At 42.7% G+C, this 23774-nt stretch overlaps 1 protein-coding gene across 1 annotated transcript; it reads right to left on the bottom strand.

The window, feature by feature from the left end:
* Positions 1–8636: 8636 nt before the first annotated feature.
* LOC121579133 (beta-glucuronidase) lies at positions 8637–23319 on the bottom strand. The gene is made up of 12 exons (XM_041893454.2): positions 23056–23319; positions 22451–22636; positions 20280–20461; positions 19891–20033; positions 19448–19635; positions 17761–17913; positions 17315–17493; positions 16658–16804; positions 14369–14453; positions 13511–13687; positions 13050–13185; positions 8637–9442 (listed from the first exon to the last, which is right to left on the bottom strand). Exons 1-12 carry the CDS (start codon positions 23266–23268, stop codon positions 9279–9281), a joined length of 1953 nt encoding a protein of 650 aa, XP_041749388.1. The 5' UTR covers positions 23269–23319; the 3' UTR covers positions 8637–9278.
* Between the last annotated feature and the right edge of the window lie 455 nt (positions 23320–23774).

Raw genomic sequence — 23774 nt, forward strand, 5'->3', positions numbered from 1 at the left:
ACAAAGAAGTGACTGAAGTCAAGTCGTCATCTAGGTGAATTAAGTCAGTCTGAAGATGTTTTGCAGTCAGTGTGGCACATCTTTAATTTCCTGTAACCCCAAGCGATGCATGCTGCACAGAGTTGCGTTGATTCATGTGCTCACTGATCACTTTCTTTAATCTCTTTCTCAGAAGTCTTTAACTCACTGAGGTCACAAAGCATATGATATGTCCTTCCTCAGTCTTCAGAGCGGGGTTGTGTTCATTAGGCAACGCCACGTTTTCATTTGTAAGTCGCTCTGGATAAGAGCGTCTGCTGAATGATGTAAATGTGAAAAAGAACGTTTTGCACTGGGAAATGAACATGAGGGTTTCTTATAGGCTGGTTAGCTGACAATGTCACGAAAACAATGCGCGCGCGTCATTGGGCCAGAAGACCGTGTTGTGAGTCTGGGATGGGCAGATGGTTAGCAACGATGACATGCAGCTGCCATTTGGGGAATCGTAGGTGGCTCGTTTCAGTTAGTTTTATCTTGTTCTTGATAGCATAGTCTTGTTTTGAGGTGTTTTGACTGATGTCACATCTATGCTAAAATTTGCTTGCTAGCTAGCTAACCAACAACTGTAACAATGTACTTGAGACAAGTGCTCATTGTGCAAATATATTTTATGTTTTCAATAAACATTGGCGACGAAATATAGATTGTGTCAACAATCTAAGACAACCCCCGTCTGTTTTGACCCATAGTTGCGCCGCTTTGACGCTAAACAACCAACCCTTCTATTGTCCGGGGGAGTTCCCCGTTTCAGTTGGTTTTCTTCGGTCTGTGGTGCCTAATGAACATGACCCTAGTTAATTTCTTCTCTGCCAAGATGACGTCTTCCTCTACAATGCACTTCCCTGTCGTCTTCATTATGTGTGAAAAGCGTTCCTGACATGCTACTGTACCAGCGGGATCCATGAAGACTTGTGTGCCTGAAAGAGAATTCCCTTTATTTGGTTGGGTGGAGGGGTGTATGTAAATGAGACGGGAATTCCCTTTATTGGGTGCAGGGGTATATGTAAATATTTCACCACTCCCCCCCCTCATTGTCTCACCATTGTTACAAACTAAATTGTGTACTTAAAATGCCCTCACCCCTCTCGTGTATAGTGTAATGATACGGTAGCACAGGCTGCGAAACTAACTGTGATTGTCAGCTCAACGGTGGCAGTAGTAGTAGTAGTAGTAGTAGTAGTAGTAGGCCATTCCGTTAAGGAAAACTGTTAGGCATTTTTGCAGGTTACGGTTGTCGATTTGAGTAATAAGGTTCAGTCTCTCTCTTTAGTGTTACAACAGCACTATCTGTACCTACACTTTGGGGAAGGAAACCACACAGTGCTTGGTGTCCTTACCACTACCTCTCAGTATTGCCCAAGGTGTGTGAAACAACCCAAGCCCGTTGGATCGTCCAGCGCCAAGGGAAGCAGAGTGGCCGATAGATCAGCTTAAAGCCATTCAAACCCGAAGTTTGTTGGTGAAGTTACTATCCAGGTTCATGGATAGTAGAACATCCCCTGGCTCACATTGAACAATCTCATTGATACTGTTTTAGATGGGCACTCAAACACAGACAGCTACACCACGTATTGGCACATTTTTTTTTACACCGGTTGGTTTTATGATACGGTGTCCTTTGTACAAGATGGTCAGCGTCTCATGTCCCTATGTGTCTATCATCATGGAATGCAAATTTCAAATAGAAAAGGGGCACTTGTTTCATAATGGCAGAGGTCTAAACGAAGATGGTGGTGGTTGATGATGATGCAAATGACTGCTTCCTGAATGTTTAAAGCACGCCAGGCCATCAGTTGTGAATGGTGGGTTTTGCATGATGGAATATGAGGTACTTATTGGTTACATATTGTCTGCATTGTAACTCACTCACTAGCGCTGAACAAGGTATTCGACACACACAAAAAAAAAATACTGTATTGCCCTGTTGCGTCAGAATTTTAGCAGCGATACGCTCACTGAGGTCTTTGGGACGAGATGCCATTTTGTGCACGATGATGCCGATCAGGTCTAAAGCGCCACTCCCAGAGGTTGATTTACAGTGATCTGGTTGTACACTAAAGACTTCCCTAGGGGTTACTCACGGAGTCCATGTTGGCAGCCATCGTATAGGTCCTAAAGTCGGTGCAACCAACTTTAAATAGACGTAATAATAGTCCCACAGTTTACTCTGTTCCAGAGAGGTGGGTGGAGAGTGTTTGGCTTATTGAGTCACACAAGTCAAAGTCCCTAAAAAAAAGTATCTTGTTGAATGTGTTCCTATTGCTAACCTGTTGAACGACGAGTCAACACATTTCATGTATGATTTTGTACACGTATTCATCAAATCAACAGAAATACAGCTAAATGTATAATAAACCCTCGCCTAATCTTTAATCCACGAGTCCTGTTCATAAAGTGTTGAATAAATTCTAAAATGTCCCAAGATTTAGAACCATGACAGTCATGTTCACTGCATCAACAAATGCCATCAAAAGTGCCTTCTGTTGGATCACGGGGCCTTGAGCGGTTAAAGAGAGACCGTAAAATAAAGCCTTGTGGAAGTGACGAACGCTGACAGTGATTGGCTCTCCTGCTTGCCTTCCTAAATATGTATTTCTGATCATTGGACCCCACCACCAACCCACTTGTCAATATCCACAGCATTCTGTAGATATCCTGGGTGCCAGTCTGTTAATGCTGTCTTGCCAACTCCTTATGGAAATGTCATGGCTTGGCAATGGAGTTGGTAAAAGCACTAACAGATCAGAGACCAGGGGTGTAATCATTACGCTGATTCCTTTGCAAAATGTTTTATCAAACTGTTTACGCCAAACGGAGAGCGCAAACGAGTTTCTATTGGACAAATCCAGATAGATCTCTCCACGTGTCTTTCCATTTGCTCTGTTTGGTTCTTAAACGGTAAACGGTTTCTGTAATGAATCCATCCCAGGCTACCCTATAACCTACGTGGGGTAGAAATTACTCACCAAAAAGCCCTGTCTTGTATTTAAACAGTTATTAATGTTTATTTTATTTAGTCAACTTTATTTTCACTAAATGTTAATCTTTAATTTATGTTATTGGAGTAAGAAGACACTTGTTTCTGCTATAAAATACATTTGTCAGAACTACAAGATTGTAAAGTTCGTATTTCTTTCTCTGTGACTTTGTGTGAATGGACTCCATTGGTAACGACACCTTTTAGCTGTATAGACAACATTCTGGGTTATTTTAGTAGAACAATATTGGAGGTCTAGGAATCCATGTGTCAGCGTCAAATTTATTTTCAATCAAGTTTGTTTGTGGGAGGAATACTGTAGGTTTGCTTCTGCATTTGCCAAATAATAAGTTGGACAAATGCTGTATTTTCTTACATGGGGAAAAAAAGTGTTACATGAATGGTAGATTGGATGGGTACAGAGAAACGATCGGATGAAATCCACTATTTGATTAACTTGTGAGAAACTGTTGCGAAAGTTGACACTACAGTGAACATTTTAAATTGTGTCATTGTCGTGTGGAAATGGTCTACCATTAAAACATTCCATCTGAAGTGACTTTGCTGTGCCTCTTCTTGTAACATCTCACTCTTGAATTAATATTTCACAAAATATGTAACCAAAAACACAAAATGTAATCTTGGCAACCAGAACAAAATCAATGTTAAGGCTGTCACTCAAAATGTAACATTGTTTGGTGTTAAAAATAATAACTAATACTTTGAGAGGATCTCTTTAAAATGCATTTGATTGATAATACAAACAATTTCCTGTAGTATTCAACGCCATATATTCAGGCTTTGTAGAAACCGGTCAATGTTAGGGGGGTTATAGATGCCGCAAAGCACTGGGATGGTAACGTCAAGGTTTTACAGTATAAAAGGGAAAGGATCGACTGGTAAGGATGGTTTTATGCTTTAAATGTGGACTACCCAAGGCTATATTGAAGAATTTCTACAGTTCATTATCTAGGACGTAAGGAACTAAATTACACCTGAGGGGTATCCTACGAAGCAAGCTAGATCTACTCAGGGTTTTCTAAGGCTGGCTTCACATTCCAGCTCAGGCTTCATCCGTACTAAAACGGTGGATATTGCTCGTTCGCCTACGGCTAACTCAAGCAGGCTTGTAACTGCGCATGCATGTCGCACACATGGCTTGTCGAACACCTAACTTCACAATGCTGAAACATCAAACCATTGACAAATCAGTGCCAAAATCAAAATGGTTATTGGTGACGTTTGAGTCATTTAGCAGACGTCCTCAACCCTGATTCGTAGTATAGGCCTCAGGCAGAATGTTAGGGATGATTGGAATGTTCCGAAAACAAAGACTGATTGTTGACAAGGTAGCGCCCAATATCTGGCATGCGAAACTCCATAACCACCCAAAAACGTAGTCATCCAATAATACTGATGCTGATGATGAGAATTAGTCCATTTAATTTGACGAAAGTGCATAGATTTAGTTTATATATAAAATCAAGGTTATAAATACAGTGGGGAATAAAGTATTTAGTCAGCCACCAATTGTCCAAGTTCTCCCACTTAAAAAGATGAGAGAGGCCTGTAATTTTCATCATAGGTACACGTCAACTATGACAGACAAATTGAGAAAAAGAAATCCAGAAAATCACATTGTAGGATTTTTTATGAATTTATTTGCAAATTATGGTGGAAAATAAGTATTTGGTCAATAACAAAAGTTTCTCAATACTTTGTTATATACCCTTTGTTGGCAATGACACAGGTCAAACGTTTTCTGTAAGTCTTCACAAGGTTTTCTTCACTAGGACCATACGTCGGGACTACCGGCCGTGGTGACTCCTTGCTGTCCCCAGTCCGCCTGGCCTTGCTGCTATTCCAGTTTCAACTGTTCTGCCTGCGGTTATGGAACCCCTACCTGTCCCAGACCTGCTGTTTTCAACTCTTAATGATCGGCTATGAAAAGCCAACTGAGATTTATTCCTGATTATTATTTGACCATGCTTGTCACTTATGAACATTTTTGAACATCTTGGCATGGTTCTGTTATAATCTCCACCCGGCACAGCCAGAAGAGGACTGGCCACCCCTCATAGCCTGGTTCCTCTCTAGGTTTCTTCCTAGGTTTTGGCCTTTCTAGGGAGTTTTTCCTAGCCACCGTGCTTCTACACCTGCATTACTAGCTGTTTGGGGTTTTAGGCTGGGTTTCTGTACAGCACTTCGAGATATTAGCTGATGTAAGAAGGGCTATATAAAATAAAATTGATTGATTGATTGGTTTTCACACACTGTTGCTGGTATTTTGGCCCATTCCTCCATGCAGATCTCCTCTAGAGCAGTGATGTTTTGGGGCTGTCGCTGGGCAACACGGACTTTCAACTCCCTCCAAAGATTTTCTATGGGGTTGAGATCTTGAGACTGGCTAGGCCACTCCAGGACCTTGAAATGCTTCTTACGAAGCCACTCCTTCGTTGCCCGGGCGGTGTGTTTGGGATCATTGTCATGCTGAAAGACCCAGCCACGTTTCATCTTCAATGCCCTTGCTGATGGAAGGAGGTTTTCACTCAAAATCTCACGATACATGGCCCCATTCATTCTTTCCTTTACACGGATCAGTCGTCCTAGTCCCTTTGCAGAAAAACAGCCCCAAAGCATGATGTTTCCACCCCCATGCTTCACAGTAGGTATGGTGTTCTTTGGATGCAACTCAGCATTCTTTGTCCTCCAAACACGACGAGTTGTATTTTGGTTTCATCTGACCATATGACATTCTCCCAATCCTCTTCTGGATCATCCAAATGCACTCTAGCAAACTTCAGACGGGCCTGGACATGTACTGGCTTAAGCAGGGGGACACTTCTGGCACTGCAGGATTTGAGTCCCTGGCGGCGTAGTGTGTTACTGATGGTAGGCTTTGTTACTTTGGTCCCAGCTCTCTGCAGGTCATTCACTAGGTCCCCCCCGTGTGGTTCTGGGATTTTTGCTCACCGTTCTTGTGATAATTTTGACCCCACGGGGTGAGATCTTGCGTGGAGCCCCAGATCGAGGGAGATTATCAGTGGTCTTGTATGTCTTCCATTTCCTAATAATTGCTCCCACAGTTGATTTCTTCAAACCAAGCTGCTTACCTATTGCAGATTCAGTCTTCCCAGCCTGGTGCAGGTCTACAATTTTGTTTCTGGTGTCCTTTGACAGCTCTTTGGTCTTGGCCATAGTGGAGTTTGGAGTGTGACTGTTTGAGGTTGTGGACAGGTGTCTTTTATACTGATAACAAGTTCAAACAGGTGCCATTAATACAGGTAACGAGTGGAGGACAGAGGAGCCTCTTAAAGAAGAAGTTACAGGTCTGTGACAGCCAGAAATCTTGCTTGTTTGTAGGTGACCAAATACTTATTTTCCACCATAATTTGCAAATAAATTCATAAAAAATCCTACAATGTGATTTTCTGGATTTTTTTTCTTCAATTTGTCTGTCATAGTTGACGTGTACCTATGATGAAAATTACAGGCCTCTCTCATCTTTTTAAGTGGGAGAACTTGCACAATTGGTGGCTGACTAAATACTTTTTTCCCCCAATGTATTTGAAGCCTTTAAGTTGAACCAGCAAGTATTCAATCCCTATCGTGGAGGTTTAGCGTTACAGCCTTATTGAAATGTAAAGGCAATGTTAGCGGAGACTGCATTCACGGTAAACGCTGCATACACTGCATTCGGAAAGTATTTAGACCCCTTGACTTTTTCCACATTTTGTTAAGTTACAGCCTTATTCTAAAATAGATTAAATAATGTTCCTCAATCTACACACAATACCCCATAATACCAAAGTGAAAACAGGTTTTTATAATTTTTTGCTAATTTACACAAAAATTCAAAAAACTAAATACCTTATTCACATAAGTATTCAGACCCTTTGCTATGAGACTCAAAATTAAGCTCGGGTGCATCCTGTTTCCATTGATCATCCTTGAGATGTTTCTACAACTTTACCTGTGGTAAATTCATCTGATTGGACATGATATGGAAAGGCACACACCTGTCTATATAAGGTCCCATAGTTGACAGTTCATGTCAGAGCAAAAACGAAGCCATGAGGTCTGAGACAGGATTGTGTCGAGGCACAGATCGGGGGAAGGGTACCAAAAAATGTCTGCAGCATTGAAGGTCCCAAAGAACACATTGGCCTCCATCATTCTTAAATGGAAAAAGTTTGGAACCACCAAGACTTCCTAGAGTTGGCTGCCCGGCCAAACTGAGCAATTGGGGGAGAAGGGCCTTGGTCAGGGAGGTGACCAAGAACCTGATGGTCACTCTGACAGAGCTCCAGAGTTCCTCTGTGGAGATGGGAGAACCTTCCAGAAGGACAACCATCTCTGCAGCACTCCACCAATCAGGCCTTTATGATAGAGTGGCCAGACGGAAGCCACTACTCAGTAAAAGGCACATGACCGCCCGCTTGGAGTTTGCCAAAAGGCACCTAAAGGACTCTCTGACCATGAGAAACAAGATTCTCTGGTCTGATTAAACAAAGATTGAACTCTTTGGCCTGAATGCCAAGCGTCACGTCTGGAGAAAACCTGGCACCATCCCTACGGTAAAGCATGGTGGTGTCAGCATCATGCAGTGGGGATGTTTTTCAGCGGCAGGCGGCAGGGACTGGGAGACTAGTCAGGATCGAGGGAAAGATGGATGGAGCAAAGTACAGAGAGATCCTTGATGAAAACCTGCTCCAGAGCGCTCAGGACCTCAGACTGGGGCGAAGGTTCACCTTCCAACAGGACAACAACCCTAAGCACACAGCCATGACAACGCAGGAGTGGCTTCTGGACAAGTCTCTGAATGTCCTTGAGTGGCCCAGCCAGAGCCCGGACTTGAACCCGATCGAACATCTCTGGAGAGACCTGAAAATAGCTGTGCAGCGACGCTCCCCATCCACCCTGACAGAGCTTGAGAGGATTTGCAGAGAAGAATGGGAGAAACTCCCCAAATACAGGTCTGCCAAGCTTGTAGCGTCATACCCAAGAAGACTCGAGGCTGTAATCGCTGCCAAAGGTGCCTCAACAAAGGTTTCTAAAAAACCTGTTCTTGCTTTGTCATTATGGGGTATTGTGTGTAGATTGATGAGCGGGGGGGAAAACGATTTAATCCATTTTTGAATAAGGCTGTAACATAACAAAATGTGGAAAAAGTCAACGGTCTGAATTTTTTCCGAATGAACTATATGTCGGCTCAATCGGAAATTACCTTTAAATTTCTATCACCAATCTGTACCGCTTCAGCGATCCAGACTGAATAGAGCCCTAAAACAAATGAGACAGTTTAAAAAAATACATGATCTTTCTTTCATACAGCCATTTATTTACACTGACACGGAACAGCATGATGATTCACATTCATGTATGAAACTGGTTGATCCCTGAATTAAGAGGAAAGACAGACATTGCATGCGTCAACCAATGGTTGTTCAAAGCCCAGGCGAAGTCGTCTCAAAGCCCAGGCGAAGTCGGCTCAAAACAAAAGTGACCTAATTAAGCACATGGAGTAATGAGAAGGATTATGTGTTTTCACATGCAAAAGTGATTGCTTTGGATAAAAACGCTTTATCTGCCTTCCCAATGAAAACTAGTTTGAAAATTCAATCATATATTTTATGGAAAAGAGATGCGTGTTTCTGGGCAATGCACCATGCTGCCTTGTTGACAACATGACCGAGCAGCGTAGATTACTGTTCTCTCTCACTGCTTTTCACCGTTCACGTCACGGGCCATAGACCGTTGCCCTATGGCTCAGCATATTCAAATCAAACTGACTGACAGATTGCTATAACATATGTGGCGTTGTGAGATCTACCAGGCATCAGCAACGCCTGAGCAGAGGACCGCACCCAATGGCTGTGTTTACACAGGCACACCAATTCTGATCATTCTTCCACTAATCAGATCTTTTATCAGAGCTGATCTGATTGGTCAAACAACCAACCAATTAGTGAAAGGAATATCAAAATTGGGCTGCCTGTGTAAACGCAGACATTGATCCAGTGAGGTTGGTTCTGGTAATTTATGTGCTGTGGTGTTCATAGCGTTCTAGTTGTCATGTTCTGAGTCGGAGTAGCTCCATACAAGGGTGTGTTAATTAGGCACCAAACAGAACAAAACAGAGAAGGACAACCTGGACTCGTCCAATAAGAAATGCTTGTTTTTGTTTTCGGTTGCAAAACGTTTTGAAATGTTTTGTTACAAATGTGCAGGGTTTTGCGCTACTGAATACGACCCAGGTGTGTCAGGGGTATGTGGCCAGGTAGCAGGGGTACCTGGCCCAGGTGGGCAGCAAGCCCGTCTCATTGGCCAGCCTCCAGTACCTCTCCCTCAGGAGGAAGGCCCCAGCTTTGGGCTGCCTCTGCCGGCTGAAGATTCCCTTCTTGTTGCCCACCACGCGGGTCACCGCTGCAGAGAGAGAAGGAAAAGGTTAATTTCCTAAACAAAATGTTTCAGCCCTATAGATATGTACATTACTCTGTTACAGAAGACAAGCAAACAGGGGAACTATCAACAAATTCAACACCACCAAATTCCAGAGGTGTAGACTCACTCGAGGCACGTGACTCGAGTACACAGTGCCTTCAGAAAGTATTCAAACCAGACGGCACAGTTTTCTAGTTTTTTTTATTTATTCATGGACAGCCAGGGGCACACTCCAACACTCAGACATAATTTACAAACGAAGCATTTGTGTTTAGTGAGTCCGCCAGATCAGAGGCAGTAGGGATGACCAGGGATGTTCTCTTGATAAGTGTGAATTTGACATTTTCCAGTCCTGGTAAGCATTCAAAATGTAACGAGTACTTTTGGGTGTCAGGGAAAATGTATGGAGTAAAAAGTACATTATTTTCTTTAGGAATGTAAGTAGTACTTTAAAGTATTTTTACGTAAGTACTTTAGACCACTGACCATACCAAACATAACATATAATACTAATTTGAGTGTCCTGTATTGTTACATCCAGTCTATGAGACCAGGCTGTCCAAAGTGATCATGCGCGGCGCAGACAGAACATGCTTTCCATCTGATCCGGCAACCTCCACCGCATAGATGCAGGCCGTGTGATTCTGCTTGCTCTGGACTCCAGAGAAGTGATTATTGGCTGCTAACATTAATGACTTTCAGCAACAACAACAAAAATGCAGGTGTAAAACACAGTTTATTTCTGTATCTTAGTTTTGAAAATGCATTGCCGTTTATGGCTGTAATGACGGGCTACATTTACGTCGAAAGCTTTGAACCACTGATTTTTGGGGGTCGCAGGTCAAAAAGTTTGAAAGCCAACAGATTGTTGATTTGCTGTATAGTGATTGGCTCGGGTGCTGCATAAACATCACATGGTAGGGAGAGAGGATTTCCATAAATGAATATGCGGCTCCAAAAACAGTTTGGTGATCAAGAATATGAACTGTTTACTTTGCAAGCTCACCAGCAATGGGGCATCAAGCAACAATTACTAGCATAGACCTATTGGTCTTTTGGCATGTCAAAATTGCTTGAAATTAACAATTAACTTATGAAGCATTTGGAATTTGTAATTTTTTTTTTTACAAAAAAGACTAAAAACTAGGGCCAGGACGATACCAGTATCGCAATGTTTTTTTCCGTGGCAAAAATGAAAACACGAAGCAAACCACAGTCTTTGATCTTGTGTAGCTTGGAAAATAAATACATGTGACTCTGGATGACAACATAATGTTTGCTTCCAACATTAGGGCTGTTTTCCTAAAGAAGATAAATCGGCTTCGTGTTTTGTTTCCTTGCCACGATACTAACGAGTATTGCGATACTGGTATCGTCCCGGCCCAAGTAAAAACACCAGCAAATCAGCTCCAAGTGATTTTAATTTAGGAAATATGTTCCATAGTATTCCCACGCATGATAGAGAGATATACAGTACCAGTCAAACGTTTGGACACACCTAGTTAATCAATGGTTTTTCTTTATTTTTTTACTATTTTCTACATTGTAAAATAATAGTGAAGACATCAAAACTATGAAATAACACATATGGAATCATGCAGTAACCAAAACAGTGTTAAACAAATCAAAATATATTTTATATTTTTGATTCTTCAAATAGCCACCCTTTGCGTTGATGACAGCTTTGCACACTTTTGGCATTCTCTCAACCAGCTTCACTAGGAATGCATTTCAACTAACAGGTGTGCTTTCTTAAAAGTTAATTTGTGGAATTTCTTTCCTTCTTAATGTGTTTGAGCCAATCAGTTGTGTTGTGACAAGGTAGGGGGGTATACAGAAGATAGCCCTATTTGGTAAAAGACCAAGTCCATATTATGGCAAGAACAGCTCAAATAATCAAAGAGAAACAACAGTCCATCATTACTTTAAGACATGAAGGTCAGTCAATACGGAACATTTCAAGAACTTTTAAAGTTTCTTCAAGTGCAGTCGCAAAAACCATCAAGCGCTATGATGAAACTGGCTCTCATGAGGACCGTCACAGGAATGGAAGACCCAGAGTTACCTCTGCTGCAGAGGATAAGTTAATTAGAGTTACCATCCTCAGAAATTGCAGCCCAAGTAAATGCTTCACAGAGTTGAAGTAACAGACACATCTCAACAGTGGGACTATCATTTGTTTTTCAACAGGACAATGACCCAGCACACCTCCAGGCTGTGTAAGGGCTATTTGACCAAGAAGGAGAGTGATGGAGTGCTGCATCAGATGACCTGGCCTCCACAATCCCCCGACCTCAACCCAATTGAGATGGTTTGGGATGAGTCGGACTACAGAGTGAAGGAAAAGCAGCCAACAAGTGCTCAGCATATGTGGGAACTCCTTCAAGACTGTTGGAAAAGCATTCCAGGTGAAGCTGGTTGAGAGAATGCCAAGAGTGTGCAAAGCTGTCATCAAGGCAAAGGGTGGCTATTTTGAAGAATCTCAAATATAAAATATATTTTGATTTGTTTAACACTTTTTTAGTTACTACATGACTCCATATGTGTTATTTCATAGTTTTGATGTCTTCACTATTATTCTACAATGTAGAAATCAGTAAAAATAAAGAAAAACCCTTGAATGAGTAGGTGTGTCCAAACTTTTGACTGGTACTGTATGTGATCGTATACAAAAGTAAGCAAGGTTTGAAATTATTATATTTTTATCTGTCAATTTGCAGTCTACAAATTATATTTAAAATTATGTTCCGGCCGCCTGACCATCCGCTCAAGAAAGAATCGTCCCGCGCCTGAATCCAGTTGATGATCCCTGGTGTAAACCGTCCTGGTGTGCCACACCGACTCCTGCTGACTCGGAGCTTACCAAACACTGGGAGCTTTAAATACAATTCACATAAATATCAGCACCGTTTTCAAATCACTGGCCTGGTTTCAACTTCTACTGCCCCCACCATCACACTACTAACTCTTCCTTACTCAGGGAAATAAATAACCTGTAGGACTGGAATAGGTTGAAAGTGTCGTCATACCAACCATTGTTGTCAAACCTACCATTGAAGCTGGTTGTCATACCATTGCCTGTTTAGTTCAGCTAATCTTTGTCTTTACTCAGGGCTCCATTCAAAATCGGTATGGCGGAAGTTCATCGCTATAATGCGATTGAAATGTAAAGGTAATTTCCGGTTGAGCCGAAAATACTGTATGCAGAGTTGACCGTGAATTCACCCTGTAGCTCAGTTGGTAGAGCATGGCGCTTTGCAACGCCAGGGTTGTGGGTTCATTTCCAACGGGGGGGCCAGTATGAAAAATGTATGCAATCACTAACTAAGTCGCTCTGGATAAGAGCGTCTGCTAAATGACTAAAATGTAAAATGCAAATGCCAACGCTGGAACATTGCCTTTCAATTTAAATCGCGCCACAGCGCTGAAGTTCTGCGATACGGATTGAATGGAGCCCTGAGTAAAGACAAATATTAGCTGAACTAAACAGGCAATGGTATGACAACCAGCTTCAATGGTAGGTTTGACAAGAATGGTTGGTATGACGACACTCTCAATCTATTCCAGTTATTTATTAATTCCTCCTTACTCTGTGCTGTCATGAAGTCAGCGAAGTTCCAGATGAGCTCTCCAATGAGATACTCCTTCCTCTTCCGGTCAAACACACCATGGTAGTTCTGTAACACTATCTTCTGGTATTCCTCAGTGAACATCATGGGAGGATCCTGTAAAAAGACAACAATGTGGCTTTTCATTTCAACTTTTATTTCTGCTGATCATTCAAACTTCAACCACTTAAAAACTTTCAATTCATAGGTTTCAACCAGTGTTCTACCCCTGAGTAGGTGCTTGACAGAGGTCTTTGGTCAAGCACATTTGACAGACTGGTATCCAGACCATTGTTCGCCTCAAAAGAGAGACCTTGAAATCTCAGCAAATATATATATATATGCCTGTTTGCTTTAGACCTCACGTTCTTCTGTCTGTTTTCTGTCCTGTGAGGACATGACGTGTGACGTAGAACAACGAAGAAAGTTCCGGAATACTCACCGTGTGTATCCCTGGGACCACGTCGGCTCCATATTCACTCTGGATGATGGGTTTCTGGTACTTCCCGTACCAGTTCTCAAACTGGGTGTTGAGCTGCAAGGGGATGACCTCCAGGTGACCTGGGTCGCTGTACCAGGAGAAGTAACTGTTCACACAGATGACATCCACATAGGGAGCCTGGGGGCGAGAAGAGCAGAAATACATGGTTAACGGTGTCACGGTGATCAACATTTCATTGGCATTGAATTCCCGTTGTGATGTATGGAACGTTACGGTGATAACTGGTGGCGCCTAGGTGTAAACATGTTCCAATGGGAGAAGAAGAAGAAATAGAACCACTGGTACAGTGTTGGGCAACTTGTTACGGTATACATCTTCATTGGCATTGAATTGCCATTGTAATGAATGGAATGTTACCGTCATAACTGACGTGCTTAGCTTAGTCACTGACACCACTGATAAACTACCGTCTGGTAAGACATTCAGTAAGACATTCCTCTTACAGAGTTATCCGCAGCAGGGAGTCACTGTGGCTGCAGAGTCAGACCTCCTGGGTCAGACCTCAGTAAGCCAGGATGATTGAATCAGGGCATAGGTATGCCTTCAAAATAGCTATATATTTAGGCAACAAGCACAGTCAAATAGGGAGACTAAGGCTCTTTTTCAGTTTTCCTCGATTCTTCAGATCCTCTCTTCAAAAAACACATTGGAAGAGGTCCAAAATTCGCCCTCTGACCTCGTCTTTCAATATGTTTCGAGAAGGAGGATGCGAGGAATCGAGGACAAGCAAATTGAGAGAGCCATAGTTCTGTGAAGAATCCTTTATAATCATAACAGAGAAACACAGTGAAGTCTCACCCCCTTGTCCCTGGCAAAGTTACTGGCTGTGATAAAGGTGACAGGTCGAGTGACATCCAGAGATTTGGTATGAGCTATCAGTGTCCTGAAAAGACAAAACAAAAACATTTAGTGAGAGCAATTGTTTCCTGTTCCAAGATGGGGTAGGGGTCAGAGGGTCGGGGTACAGATGGACTGAGTGAGGAAGAAAGGACCTAGAAGAAGAAAATGAGTCTAACAACTCAGTCTTATAATATCAGGCTCTCTTTGTTGACTATGACTACACCACATAGTTAAGTACTGTAATGGCAAGAAACTGTATGAGGAAATTCCTGCTGTTTGGGGTCAGTAGTACTCTGACTGCATTCCACACGCCAGTAAGCCATTCTACCAGGACATGCTCAGACTCACCCATACACTTATCTCTGCCATATGATGAATAAGCATGCAAAGTACACACCCACCCACCACCACGCACTCATACACACATGCGTGGGTTTTCCAGATGAAAAGCCAATACCAACGCTGCTTGAAATACCTGAGAAATTGTAGCCTTCAAGGCCTTGCCCGGTTCCCTCCTCAAGCTGCCCTCGGTGATGCTAGGTAGTCCTCCCCAATAAGAACACATAGCCTACAATATCTCTATTAATTCTCTGTTTCCCTTCCTTTATGACGTCACCTTTAATGCTCAGTTTTCCTTCCTTTATGACATCACCTTTAATGCTCAGTTTCCCTTCCTTTATGACATCACCATTAATGCTCAGTTTCCCTTCCTTTATGACGTCACCATTAATGCTCAGTTTCCCTTCCTTTATGACATCACCATTAATGCTCAGTTTCCCTTCCTTTATGATGTCACCATTAATGCTCAGTTTCCCTTCCTTTATGATGTCACCTTTAATGCTCAGTTTCCCTTCCTTTATGACATCACCTTTAATGCTCAGTTTCCCTTCCTTTATGACATCACCATTAATGCTCTGTTTCCCTTCCTTTATGACATCACCATTAATGCTCAGTTTCCCTTCCTTTATGACGTCACCTTTAATGCTCAGTTTCCCTTCCTTTATGACATCACCATTAATGCTCAGTTTCCCTTCCTTTATGACGTCACCATTAATGCTCAGTTTCCCTTCCTTTATGACGTCACCATTAATTCTCAGTTTCCCTTCCTTTATGATGTCACCATTAATGCTCAGTTTCCCTTCCTTTATGATGTCACCTTTAATTCTCAGTTTCCCTTCCTTTATGACGTCACCTTTAATTCTCAGTTTCCCTTCCTTTATGACATCACCATTAATTCTCTGTTTCCCTTCCTTTATGACATCACCATTAATGCTCAGTTTCCCTTCCTTTATGACGTCACCTTTAATGCTCAGTTTCCCTTCCTTTATGACATCACCATTAATTCTCAGTTTCCCTTCCTTTATGACGTCACCATTAATGCTCTGTTTCCCTTCCTTTATGACATCACCATTAATGCTCTGTTTCCCTTCCTTTATGACATCACCATTAATGCACAGTTTCCCTTCCTTTATGACATCACCATTAATGCTCAGTTTCCCTTCCTTTATGACATCACCATTAATGCTCTGTTTCCCTTCCTTTATGACATCACCTTTAATTCTCAGTTTCCCTTCCTTTATGACATCACCATTAATGCTCTGTTTCCCTTCCTTTATGACGTCACCATTAATGCTCTGTTTCCCTTCCTTTATGACGTCACCATTAATTCTCAGTTTCCCTTCCTTTATGACGTCACCATTAATGCTCAGTTTCCCTTCCTTTATGACGTCACCATTAATGCTCAGTTTCCCTTCCTTTATGACGTCACCATTAATGCTCAGTTTCCCTTCCTTTATGACATCACCTTTAATTCTCAGTTTCCCTTCCTTTATGATGTCACCTTTAATTCTCAGTTTCCCTTCCTTTATGATGTCACCTTTAATGCTCAGTTTCCCTTCCTTTATGACGTCACCATTAATTCTCAGTTTCCCTTCCTTTATGATGTCACCTTTAATGCTCAGTTTCCCTTCCTTTATGACGTCACCATTAATGCTCAGTTTCCCTTCCTTTATGACGTCACCATTAATGCTCAGTTTCCCTTCCTTTATGACGTCATCATTAATACTCAGTTTCCCTTCCTTTATGACGTCATCATTAGCTCGTTAATGTGAGAACCGAGAAGAAGACGTTTTGTTTTTAACTGACAATTTGTTCACTACAACGTCCCTCCACCATTATGTGAATGTGCATTTTAAGAAACAAGGACGCACATTCACGGAAAGTGATTGAACGCTAACGTTCTCTTACTTTAAATATAATCCAGCAGGGGGCATCTCAGCGGCTGGCTCATTGGCTACAGACCACATGACCACGGAGGCGTGGTTCTTGTCCCTTCTCACCAGTTCGTCCATGACCACCAGGTGATGAGACAGGGAGGCGGACCCAAAACTACGGCTGGCGGACAAGAGAGAGCACAGGGTTAGTGGCTGTCCCAGAGACACAGAAGACCTGACTTAATGCTGATGCTAGATTCTATCCATGATGTAATGGGCAGAGCATCGATTAATATTGCTAAGTTTTATGTGGTGTATACACTTAATAATAACTGTCCATTAAAAATGGTAAAATGGTAAAGAGGTTTAAAATAAAAAAGTGTGTCTTTAAAAATGTCTGGCACACTCGTTGTGTGGAAAACACCTGAAGTTATCTCTTCAAACGTTGCACTAGCAGTGTATTCATTACGGAAACCGTTTACTGTTTAAGAACCAAATGGAAGCAAACAGAGCAAAACGAGTTTCTATTGGACAAATTCAGGTAGGGCCCTCCCTGTTTGGTTCCATTTGCTTCTGTTGAAGAAACGTTTTGCAAAAGAATCGACTGAATGAATACACCCCTGGGGACCGTGTAACCTTTAACTGACCCTTCAGAGAGATCACAGAAACTGTCACCATGGCAATGACTTACATGTCTTTGATGCCCACCCCGGGACACTCGTCGATGACCACGATGCCATGGCGGTCTGCCATCTGCAGGATCTCCTCAGCGTATGGGTAGTGGCTGGTCCTGAACGAGTTGGCCCCTAGCCACTTCAACAGGTTAAAATCCTTCACTATCAGGGGCCAGTCCAGGCCCTTCCCTCGGATCTGACACACAGACACAGAAAGCAGGGGCAACTGTTGAGACCTATTTCCATTGACCCTTTAAAAGATCATTCCAAAATGCATGACTGAGAACTACTGAAAATAGTTTCTGTTAAAAACACAGAGAAATGGATAAAAACTTCTAATCAGCTTCAACATTCATTACTTCTATATCTTGGCAAATATGTAACACAACCTGCTGGACATCAGTTGTCCACCCAAGACAAAACAGTGTTTTGCTGCCCTCTAGTGGTACCACTCAGTACTTACATCAGCATCCTCATGTTTGTTGACTCCATGGAAATAGAAGGGTTTGTTGTTGATGAGGAACTGTGTGTTGGTGACCTGCACAGTGCGGATTCCCACAGGCAGAGCATACACATCCTCACAGACAGAACCCTCGCTACCTGTCGTCATGTGAACCTGGAAACAAATTAGATGAGGACCATGTTCAGTGAGGTGGAATGTTCAGAATGTTGCAGATAGAAATGTAAAGAGTTTATTTATTTTAACCTTTATTTAACTAAAGCAAGTCAGTTAAGAACAAATTCTTATTTACAAATGACGGCCTACACCGGCCAAACCCGGACGACGCTGGGCCAATTGCGCGCCGCCCCTATGGGACTCCCAATCACGGCCGGTTGTGATACAGCCTGGAATCGAACCAGGGGGTCTGTAGTGACGCCTCAAGCACTGAGACGCAGTGCCTCAGACCGCCGCGCCACTCGGGAGCTGACAGTACCAAATCTGCACGACATAATCATATTTTCTAGGCCATATATTTCTATCTGAACATTCTATAATGTTGCACCCTCATGAGCAAGCCCTAGCCAGGACAATAGCTCCAGTCAGAGCCCTTCCATTAACAACACAGGAAGTATCGACGGTGTGATGCTGAGTTGTCAAACTAAAGGCGATGTTCATGGTGGCGGTGACTCGTCACACGGAAAAGGGTAATACATGAGAACAAACCACTGAATATTTAGAAATCGGTTAGCAAGTGCTTTTATTTCTCTAAATAATATACACTGAACAAAAATACAAACGCAACATGCAACAATTTTACTGAGTTACAGTTCGTATGAGGAAAATCAGTCAATTGAAATAAATTCATTAGGCCCTAATCTATGGATTTCACATGACTGGGCAGGGGCGTAGCCATGGGTGGGCCAGAGAGGGCATAGGCCCACCCACTTGGGAGCCAGGCCCAGCAATTCAGAATACGTTTTTCCCACAAAAGGGATTTATTACAGACAGAAATACTCCACAGTTTCATCAGCTGTCCGGGTGGCTGGTCTCAGATGATCCCGCAGGTGAAGAAGCTGGATGTGGAGGTCCTGGGCTGGCGTGGTTGCATGTGGTCTGCGGTTGTGAAGCCGGTTGGACATACTGCCAAATTCTCTAAAACAACGTTGGTGGCGGCTTATGTTAGAGAAATGAACATTCAATTCTCTGGCAACAGCTCAGGGGGACATTCCTGCAGTCAGCATGACAATTGCACGCTCCCTCAAAACCTGAGACATCTGTGGCATTGTGTTGTGTGACAAAACTACACATTTTAGAGTGACCTTTTATTGTCCCCAGCACAAGGTACACCTGTGTAATGATCATGCTGTTTAATCAGCTTCTTGATATGCCACACCTGTCAGGTGGATGGATTATCTTGGCAAAGGATAAATGTTCATTAACAGGGATGTAAAGAAATGCACAACATTTGAGAGAAATAAGCTTTTTGTGCGTTTGGAAAATTTCGGGTATCTTTTATTTCAGCTCATGAAACATGGGACCAACACTTTACATGTTGCGTTTATATTTTTGTTCAGTATAATTAAAATGACATGGTAGTTCACATACGTTTGATAAAAAGTTACATTAAAATAAAACAAACACTAAAAAGGAACAGACACTGGATCACCGAAGCCTTGTGAAATGCAACTACGAACATAACCCAACTTACCTCCATAGAATACAGATAACCTGGGTTCTCATGCATTAGATACGGCCACCACAGGCTGACGTCCGTCACCTTGAGGACCCCGGAGGGTCCAGTGGAGGAGGCAACCGAGCGGCCATCTTTGTCTGAGAGTGTCACCTTCAGCGTGGCGTTGGAACTGCCCAGCACTGACACCTGGTAACTGACCAGCCCTAGACCAAAGGGCAGAACAGGAGAGACCAACAACACCTTAGTACACTAGTGCCGTTTTTCACAACATTCCATAGTTACTGGAATCATGCAGAAAAGGACAATGTGAAAAGGACATAGCCAAGTCAGCACGGTATGGTTTTGGTCGGCGCGATAGTGTAAACATGGGAATGGATGAACTGGGGAATGAATAGGCCTAAACACTAATTTGAACAAGTGAATGAGAAAAGTTTTTTTTTTTTTTTTTTTGCACTCACCAATGTTGTCAGCAAAGGTTGTCAGCACTGTGATGTCATCCACATACGCCTTAGGAGTGGTATACAACACCACAGGACGGTGCAAACCAGCATAGTTGAAGAAGTCAAAGTTGGTGTTTTGCACAACATAGTCAGCAGGATACCTGTAGACAATATATGGACACAACACAGATTTACATTTGGATTTGGATTCCAAAACCAGATTTCTTCCCCCTCAAACATCAGAGAATGCATTGTTGCGTACTTAGCCTCAACCTCAGCCTTTCTAGGTTTGGTCTCCAGAACATCTAAAATTAAATGTCTGAGAACGTGAGATTACACCCAATTTGCTAAAAACATTTGAATATATTTTCCCATTGAAAGGAAGTAAAATCTGTCAGTCACTTCACCTGGTGGGGTCGTCAATATGTTGGATGGTCCCTGGGGGCAGGGTCTGGAGAGTCAGGGTGTTGTTGACAGCTATGGTGATCCTGCAGGCCACACCTGGGTCCTTTCGGAGGACGTCACCTATCTCAGCCTCGAAGGGAAGATGGCCGCCCTCGTGCTCTGTTATTTTGATCCCATTCACCCACTGGCAGCGAATAAAGTGTGAGAAATATAGACTGTTATTCCTATGTAGGCAGAGTGACAGTCTATATACAGTGGGGAGAACAAGTATTTGATACACTGCCGATTTTGCAGGTTTTCCTACTTACAAAGCATGTAGAGGTCTGTAATTTTTATCATATGTACACTTCAACTGTGAGAGACGGAATCTAAAACAAAAATCCAGAAAATCACATTGTATGATTTTTAAGTAATTAATTTGCATTTTATTGCATGACATAAGTATTTGATACATCAGAATAGCAAAACTTAATATTTGGTACAGAAACCTTTGTTTGCAATTACAGTGATCATACGTTTCCTGTAGGTCTTGACCAGGTTTGCACACACTGCAGCAGGGATTTTGGCCCACTCCTCCATACAGACCTTCTCTAGATCCTTCAGGTTTCGGGGCTGTCGCTGGGCAATACGGACTTTCAACCCCCTCCAAAGATTTTCTATTGGGTTCAGGTCTGGAGACTGGCTAGGCCACTCCAGGACCTTGAGATGCTTCTTACGGAGCCACTCCTTAGTTGCCCTGGCTGTGTGTTTCAGGTCGTTGTCATGCTGGAAGACCCAGCCATGACCCATCTTCAATGCTCTTACTGAGGGAAGGAGGTTATTGGCCAAGATCTCGCGATACATGGCCCCATTCATCCTCCCCTCAATACGGTGCAGTCGTCCTGTCCCCTTTACAGAAAAGCATCCCCAAAGAATGATGTTTCCATCTCCATGCTTCACGGTTGGGATGGTGTTCTTGGGGTTGTACTCATCCTTCTTCTTCCTCCAAACACGGCGAGTGGAGTTTAGACCAAAAAGCTCTATCTTTGTCTCATCAGACCACATGACCTTCTCCCATTCCTCCTCTGGATCATCCAGATGGTCATTGGCAAACTTCAGATGGGCCTGGACATGCGCTGGCTTGAGCAGGGGGACCTTGCGTGCGCTGCAGGATTTTAATCCATGACGGCGTAGTGTGTTACTAATGTTTGTTTTTGAGACTGTGGTCCCAGCTCTCTTCAGGTCATTGACCAGGTCCTGCCGTGTAGTTCTGGGCTGATCCCTCACCTTCCTCATGATCATTGATGCCCCACGAGGTGAGATCTTGCATGGAGCCCCAGACCGAGGGTGATTGACCGTCATCTTGAACTTCTTCCATTTTCTAATAATTGCGCCAACAGTTGTTGCCTTCTCACCAAGCTGCTTGCCTATTGTCCTGTAGCCCTTCCCAGCCTTGTGCAGGTCTACAATTGTATCCCTGATGTCCTTACACAGCTCTCTGGTCTTGGCCATTGTGGAGAGGTTGGAGTCTGTTTGATTGAGTGTGTGGACAGGTGTCTTTTATACAGGTAATGAGTTCAAACAGGTGCAGTTAATACAGGTAATGAGTGGAGAACAGGAGGGCTTCTTAAAGAAAAACTAACAGGTCTGTGAGAGCCGGAATTCTTACTGGTTGGTAGGTGATCAAATACTTATGTCATGCAATAAAATGCAAATTAATTACTTAAAAATCATACAATGTGATTTTCTGGATTTTTGTATTAGATTCCGTCTCTCACAGTTGAAGTATACCTATGATAAAAACTACAGACCTCTACATGCTTTGTAAGTAGGAAAACCTGCAAAATCGGCAGTGTATCAAATACTTGTTCTCCCCACATACACAACATTGTACCTTTTACAATGAGGGATGTACACTGCAGATAAACTCAAACAAGAGGAGGTTGTGGAGTTACAGCTATCACACAAGGGATACAGAATGGCAACTTATAATAATAATATGCCATTTAGCAGACGCTTTTATCCAAAGCGACTTACAGTCAGTCATGTGTGCATACATTTTTACGTATGGGTGGTCCCGGGGATCGAACCCACTACCCTGGCGTTACAAGCGCCGTGCTCTACCAATTGAGCTACAGAGGACCGCAGAATCTTGAGCTGAAAACAAGTGGTAGAAGATTTGTGAAATACTCACGGCCACTGAGTAGTAGTGTGCACTCCCGACCCTCAGCACGACTCTGGTTCCCTCACCAGACAGCCATCGTGAGGGTACCAACACCTCTCTCTCATACCACACCCAGCCAATGAAATCCCTCAGCCGTGGATCCTGGGTGATGTCGTTGTAGCTGGCAGGCACTGGCATGTCAATCACTGGACCAGTCTAGACAAACAGATACAAATAGAGTGAGAGAAAAAAAAAGGGGGGCGGGAGGAATGAATAACAACAAATGTTTACTTTACAATCATTATGACTTGAATTATCATCAAGACAGTTTACACAAAGTATTAGCTCAAATACGTGCAAAGACTTAGCGAAACAAACAGTTTTAGTTGGTGTGAAGTTTCAACATAGACTACAGTTTAGCTGTTTTTTTTGCAGACTAGAGATGGGCTAGTCTGCAAACAAAATGATTATTCAATCAATGTTCCCCAAATAGACCACGCATTAAAGGCGTGGCAGATAACTATTCTGAACAAACAGGACTCGTAGTCCACATGCTTTTTTGCGACGATTTAATAACACAATATCCATGTTACATAGTTTAAATGGTTTATTACACAATGGATGTTCATGTTTACCTCTGCAAGGCGACTTCTGTACCATGCCTGTTCAAAGCCCAGGTTCCTGTTGTGCGAGAGATCGGCTCTGAAGGTCCACAGCCCGTTCAGATCTTTGATCTCTCGGGACGACGACTCTCGAGGGAAGAGCATTCCACTGTCCTGAACATGAGCGACATCCCATACTGCAGACAGGAACACAAAATAGTTGACTAGCCTTCTAAACCGCTCCATTTTCACAGCTAACAACAAACGACTTTGGCTTGCAGAAGTTACAGTCACATGACCAGCTCTAACGTAAGTCATGTGATTATACAGGTATTTGAGTGTTTCGAACTTTCCCAAAACACAACAAAAAAAACTACAACTATTTATTTACCATTTTATTTGTCTACGCATTAATGCACAAATATTTGTGAGGAAGAATAATGTTTTTGTAAAATTCCCACGCACCAACAAAAATGCAATGCTTGACTCTGGCCACTACGCGGAGCCTAACACAGGAGATGTCATGCTTTTCATAAAGATTAAGAAATGTATGTGTGCAAAAAAACGTGTAAACCTCTCCAAGGCCATCATTATTGATGGCAAACAGAAAGGTGTATATTCATTATTTGTGACTGCGGTTCACTACCATTGTTGGGATTGGAAACATCATGGATCTGATTTCACTGCACTTGATGACATTGGGGTTGAGTGTAGGCTACTCTAACGCAACAAACTGAACCATGGCCCAACAA

Source organism: Coregonus clupeaformis, chromosome 13 (assembly GCF_020615455.1).
Source record: "Coregonus clupeaformis isolate EN_2021a chromosome 13, ASM2061545v1, whole genome shotgun sequence".
In the NCBI taxonomy this organism is placed as follows: Eukaryota; Metazoa; Chordata; class Actinopteri; order Salmoniformes; family Salmonidae; genus Coregonus; species Coregonus clupeaformis.